At 43.1% G+C, this 6,650-nt stretch overlaps 1 protein-coding gene across 1 annotated transcript; it reads left to right on the top strand.

Annotated features, from left to right (window-relative positions):
- Window positions 1–1,318: 1,318 nt before the first annotated feature.
- On the top strand, window positions 1,319–6,449 carry LOC122773820 (heat shock protein beta-7-like). Its single transcript, XM_044032764.1, has 3 exons — window positions 1,319–1,831; window positions 5,444–5,604; window positions 6,124–6,449. The coding sequence occupies exons 1-3, from the start codon at window positions 1,597–1,599 to the stop codon at window positions 6,313–6,315; spliced, it is 588 nt and encodes a 195-aa protein (XP_043888699.1). The 5' UTR covers window positions 1,319–1,596; the 3' UTR covers window positions 6,316–6,449.
- Window positions 6,450–6,650: the final 201 nt, after the last annotated feature.

Here is a 6,650-nt window from a genome sequence, read left to right as displayed (position 1 = left end):
TAGCAACTGACCCGCCATGTGACGAAAGAGAATCTCAGATATATAGTCTTCTCTCTCTTATCTCTCTTTGGCCAAAATAAGATTAAGTTAGTACCCATACCCTTTCCAGGCTACCTGGGTACTAAGTGGGCAAATTATATGCCCACATATGTTTGATATAGTTTTAATAACATGGATCTTACAAAAAATATGAAGTGGGGTTGATCAAGTTTGGTCCTGTGGAGGGCAGTAACACATCTAGTAGCATCTGCACTGCCTTTTTTCATAAGAAGAAGAAGAAGTCAGTCATGCACACCTGCAACCCATCATACAGAGACAGACAGAAACAAGGAGGTCTTTAAATCTTACATGCTGCAGCTTTAATTATGTTTTTAAAAGGCCTTTCAAGAAATATATCGTATGCTGGTTTTAACTGGATGGTTTCCACTTTATAGCTCGCACACGCACACGTTACATGTCTCTGCTGAAGGGCACAACGTAGTGCTGCTGAAGGCCATGTTTCACAACCTTAAATGAAATACACACACACACACAAACAAACACCCTTAATATGACAGTACTGAATGTCACTGTTGACATGTGACAGAGCTCCGAGGACAATTGTGATGTCAACAGGCAAATGTCACTTCAATTAAAGGTTTTACAGCAGGAACGCAAAGGTCACCCAGGGCTGCATTTATTCCTCAGTCCATTTTTGTGATTCTGGCCTTGAAGCTGTTCCGTTAGCACTTGACATTTCAGAGCTGAACTCTGGAGTGGTTCTGTTCTGCCATTAGCAGGAAAGAAACTTAAATGGCCAATTTCCTCATGCATTATTGATAAAGTGTTCACATTGTGTGCAGGGTCAGTCTAACGGACGACCTGACCACTACTCTACTTTGCTATTTCTGACCACACACCAGAAGCATCTCCAAGAGGCCCCCTTCAGCCTTATCACTACTCTCTCTCTCTATCTTTCTTTATCACTCACTCCATGTTGTATATGTGTGTGTGTGTGCGTTCCAGGTATTACTCCTGTTGTGGGGACCTGAATCTGTTTACACAGTCACATTATGGAGACTTGTCTTCTTTATGGGGACAAAAAGTGTTTCCCCATAATGTAAATGATTACATTTGAAGATAAAGACATGTTGCATGGTAAGGATGAGGTCAATGCTAGGGTTAGGCTAGTAGTAGTTATGGTTAAAGTTAGAGTAAATCTCTCAAGAAATGTCCTCTGAAGTCATAGAAACCAGACTGTGTGTGTGTGTGTAAATAAGAGGTGGGCGTCTCCTTCATATCAGTGTGTCCGTTACATTCTTGGCTCCAGTGGTTGGAAAATGCCATTTATGGATGAAGGAAGAACACAATGCAAAGACCATACAGTGCTCTACTGACCCACAATGCATCAGGACGTTATAAAAACCCACCACAAAAACTCCTGGGCAGTAACTGAGAGGTGAATCTCTTTTTTGAATCAGAATTTATTCTTAGGCGACTCAACGGAAGTCATATGTGACAAAAGGTCTTGTTTTCTTAGGATTGGTGGCGTAACAAGTGGGAGTTTGTTTTTTTCTTTAAAAAAGAAGTGTGAAAGGATACTACACATCCTCTGCTATGGCTTCTCTGACATCCTCCAGCCGCAGATCTTCATCATCTTACCGCTCGTCGTCGCGGTACAGCACCTCCAGCTCCTACCGCTCTGAAGGATCATCCGATTGTCTAGACCGTCTATTTGAGCCTTTTCTGGACTCTGCAGATCATTCCAGCCTGTTTGGAGAAGAAGGCCCCGGAGGACCTGACTGCTTGGCCCCATTTACCAGGCCCAACAGATCCTCATATGGACACACTGGTAAGGGAATTGATTTCTTTCAATCCAAATTCACATGACCACAAAGGTGATTGCTCTATGACATCAAGGGAAGCTCTCTGCAAATAAACATGTACTGTTGTATTTACATTTCATTACTAAAAGCGCTCAAGAACTTGATCAACTACAAGTTCATTTATAATCAGCTTTTCTTCTCATAAATTCACGTAGCAGCACGGTGCATTAAAACCAGTGGAAGCTCAATTGATCTCTATGAAACAGCACAACCTAGCTTTTTTTCCACTGTGGTGAACTAGACTGTTATTGGATAAATGAGGCAAAATTGTCACATTCAGGGAAGCTCAGCATTTCTGTGAGTCAATGAAGCAGTGGGCGGTCATGGACGCTGGGGGACACACAAGGGGGGCCTAAAAAAACTGGGTCTGAAATGAGCCCTCCCCTGATTGACAGCAACCACCACGACTTCTCGAGTCATAGGATTACTGATATGTCTGGGCACAATATGAGACATGTTGTATTATGATCAGAAATATTTGCAGATGCAGTGAGTGGAGATGAAGAGGGGTCACGCACTGTGTGACCTTTCACCAGGAGAAACTTGCCAATGTGGTTATAGCTCAGTTTTATGACTGTAGACGTAACACAATTTTATTTGTAAATGCTGTGTTTCTCTTTTTTCTTCTTCCTCATCTTGTTAGATAGAAGTTGTTCAGCTCTCAGCTGCTATCACCCTTGTGTGGTCTCTGATTGGCTTTGTGATCAGGGTATGTGACAGGTTGGCGGGGCAGGAGCATGGGCTTTGCAGGCCCTACAATAAATAGACCAAATATTATTAAATGTATTTAATTTTCTAAAAAATAAAATAATATGCCAATGGGGTAAGATAATTTTGTTTGGCTACAAATACTTAAAACTAAAAATTCTTAGATGTATACCCTCATGGTCACACCTCTACACTACTCTGACCACCATTTAATTCAGTTTAGTGTGGGTCTCCCAGAACAAAGATCTGCTTCTACCCCCATGGTTTCCTTCCACCACAACCTGCCTCCCACCCAATTGTCCTCCCTTGTGGCCTCCGCTCTTCCACCCTCCAGCACGTTCTCCTCCCTGGAGGTTAATGATGCCACTCACTCTCTCTGCTAATATTCTTGTCTGGATAGCCTGTGTCTTCTATCCACCAGACCTGCTCGATCCTCTCAGTCCCACACATGGCTCACTGATAGCCTCCAGTCGCTGCGCACCAGCCTCAGAGCTGCAGAAAGAAAATGTCCTCTGACCTAAACAAATTCCAGTCACTTCTGAGCTTCTCATCCAGTGTCACTGCTGCAAAAAAGTGTTTCTTCAACTGCAAGATTGAGAATATAATGACACCTGGAAACTATTCTCTACCTTCAAAACTCTACTCAACCCTCCCGCTATCAACCTGAGAGCAGGCGCTTATTTTTTATTGACAAAGTGGCAGCTATCAGCACTCAGTTCACTGCTCCTCCAGTAATGGGCCTCACCAATCCTCCAGCATGCAGCAGTCCAACTACACACTCAGCATGTAAAAGTCCTGCTGCATCTTTTCCTTCATTTTCCCCTCTCTCAGAGAACGAGGCTTCTGAACTCCTTACATGTAGCCGTCCTACTACATGCTCACTGGGCCCCATCCCAACCAACCTCCTGCAATCTATAGCTCTGACTGTCACAGCAGCAATCACACACGTGATCAATGCTTCACTGACACCAGCTACTTTTCTGTATTCAGACATGCTCAGGTTACACTGCTCAAAAAAACCATCCCTCAACTATGGGCCAGACTCTCTCCTCCCGTTCCTCTCTAAGACCGTTGAAAGGGTGGTGTTCAAGCAGGTCACAGAGTTCCTCTCCCAAAATGACCTCCTTGACCCTCACCAATCTGGCTTCAAAAGTGGCCACTCCACTGAAACGGCTCTGGTGTCTGTGACAGAAGCCTTAAAAGAAGCCAGAGCGGTAACTACAGTACGTCATCAGTACTCGTCCTGCTCGACCTATCAGCAAACAGTGGCATCACATGAAAAGCCCACTCCTGGTTTGAATCCTACCTCACTGGGCGATCGTTCAATGTGTCCAGGCTAGGTCTCACATCTACACCAGCCTTGCCACTGGGGTTGCCCAAGGCTCGGTGCTGGAGCCTCTCCTCTTTGCCATGTACACCACCGACTGGGCCAGATCATCCACTCACATGCCTTCTCATATCAGTGCTATGCTGATGATACCCAGCTGTATCTGTCATTCCCACCTGATGACCATACCTCAGATTGTCTCTGACACATCTGCATGGATGAAAGTCCATCACATCCGGCTAAACCTCTCCAAAACTGAACTGCTGGTCTTCCCAGCCAAGCCAACAACACATCATAACATCTGCATTGATATCAACTCCCTATCTCTGGCTCCTTCCACATGGGTGTCATGATTGATGACCTGTTGACCCTTACAGATCATGTCGCCTCTGTCGCCCGGTCATGTCACTTAGTACTATTGAAGTCTTGCTGATCACGAGGTTCCACAGCTCCAGTTAGAGACAAAAGCTGTGTCACAGCCTGCTTCACAGCTGCATTGACTGGGAACTGGACTGGGAACTGGACTGGGAACAGGACTGGGAACTGGACTGGGAACTGGACTAGGAACAGGACTGGGAACTGGACTGGGAACTGGACTGGCAACCATCCACCCATTTTCTACCATTTTATCCTCCACAGGAGGGTCGTGGGGGTGATGGGGGTGTACACCCTGGACAGTTGCCAGTCCACCACAGCTTGTACGACTCCAGTCATTTTCTACTGGGTCAAGTTATAAAAGGAAAAAAATAATGAAAGCTGATATGAAAGAATCTTCTGAAGTGTTAAAAGAGCATAAAGTAAGAAAAACAACTGGTTTATTGTGGGTGTGATGCTACAGGCAAATTCAAGTATGATCAATAGCTTTAAGTGTGATTTCACTGACTATTTCCATCATTCAAGTGCACAGTGTATTAAAATGACATGAACAGTGATGATGGCTCACACAATTTGAACAAAATATTAAATAAAGAAAAATAAATGAACCACCCACAAGTGTTTGACGATACAACCTGTTCTCATCTTTATTGGAAGAGGCGTTCATCAGACTGGCACTAAAACACATTTACAGCCCAGACAAGAAGCTGCTGTCTTTTTTTATGATGCTGGGCAGGAATCTATTATATATATTATTATTATATATTATTGGGGTTTTATTTAATGTATAAAATGTATTCAATAGATTGAGATGATTACTTGTCTTGCGATACATTTTTATTTGAAGTGAATGCTTAGAAATGGATACATGAAATTATAATGAAATTATAAAGATGAGCAACTGAGCTGGATACAATTGGGTAAATAAAAGTATCAAGAAATATGAATAAATAATATTTATAGTAGTGAATTTGAACATTTACATTTGTGTACCCACCAACCATTAATGTTCTATCTTTTTGATCTTTTTGATTTTATTTACTATTATTAAAACTACTGTACAGAACTTAATACTTTTCTTAATTGTGCCTTTATTGGATTGGATTGGACATACAGCCGATGTTTGCTCAAACCTTTATGTGTCCTGTCATGTGTTATTCCTCTGCAGCACCTATGTGTGGCGCTGTGACAGGTCGCCAGAGCGGCACAGGAGGCGGCGTGTGTTGCCTGGGAGACAGCTACTACATATCAGCTGATGTCAGCCAGTTTGAGCCGCATGACATCGTGGTGATGGCCTACAACCACCATGTTGTCATTCACGCCCAGAAGGTGTGTTTTTCATACTTATAAGGACGTAAGATCCTCTCTCTCTCTCTCTCTCTCCTCATCTTGTAGGTTGCAGGATCCAGATCCAGATCCAGTTTTGAGGCTATTATTATTATGATTATTATCATATATATCATCACCATTATTATTATTATGCCATAATTAAAGTTGATACCAGTGTAATGTTTAATAACAGTCTCTGCTGCTGCTTAAATTACATTATAGTTCATCACTGACTCTAACTGTCTTGTCTAAACTTATAACTTCTGCTCCTGGTCTCTCTCTCTCTTCTGTCTCTACCTCATCTCCTTCTGGTCCTTTTGTCCCCCACCTCTCCTCTCCTCTGTCCCCCATTCTTCCTTTCACCCCAACTGGTCGAGGCACCGGTGGTTCTGTTGGACTTAAAGGCCTGTGACATGCAGGAGAACATTCCTCTTTGTTCCCCTCGTCTCAATGACCGTTTTTTCAAAATCAATCCACCCCACAGCTCCACCTTCTCTAACTTTCAGTCTTATCTCTTAGGTGTTGGATGACGGCAGTGTCAGTGACACTTTTACCCATAAGTCCCTCTTCCCAGAGGATATGGACCCCCTGTCAGTCAGTGGGAGCCTCAGGACTGACGGTACTCTGGTGGTCAGCGCTCAGCGGACTGCAGCGCTCAGTGGACACGAGCCTGCCAGTGTTCCCACCTACCGCACTGAAGCTCATCTGTGACTGTGGTCTCAGTGAATTCACTCTGTCACCACAACAACTAAAATGATTTTATTAAAGTGATGTCATGAAGGTACAATCGAAATCTCTGAATGAATTGTGGCAAATAAATATAAGAATTTGTTGTTTATATCCTTGATTTTGACATTTTGCAATTTGTTGTTTTAAAATAAAACTATTTACTGTAAATCTCTCTGATAGACTGTTAAATATATTAGGTCATTGTTTTATGGTCGATATGGTGGATAAAAATAGTACCAGGTTCTGCTCCGGCAAGGTTCCAAAAGCGTGCTGAGTAGGTAACTATGCGAGGTAATAGAGGTAATACTGTGGACTTT

The sequence above is a fragment of the Solea senegalensis genome, linkage group LG8, assembly GCF_019176455.1.
Source record: "Solea senegalensis isolate Sse05_10M linkage group LG8, IFAPA_SoseM_1, whole genome shotgun sequence".
Classification (NCBI taxonomy): Eukaryota; Metazoa; Chordata; class Actinopteri; order Pleuronectiformes; family Soleidae; genus Solea; species Solea senegalensis.
Note: the sequence above shows the minus strand (reverse complement) of the source record. Positions and strands in the feature narration are given on the sequence as shown.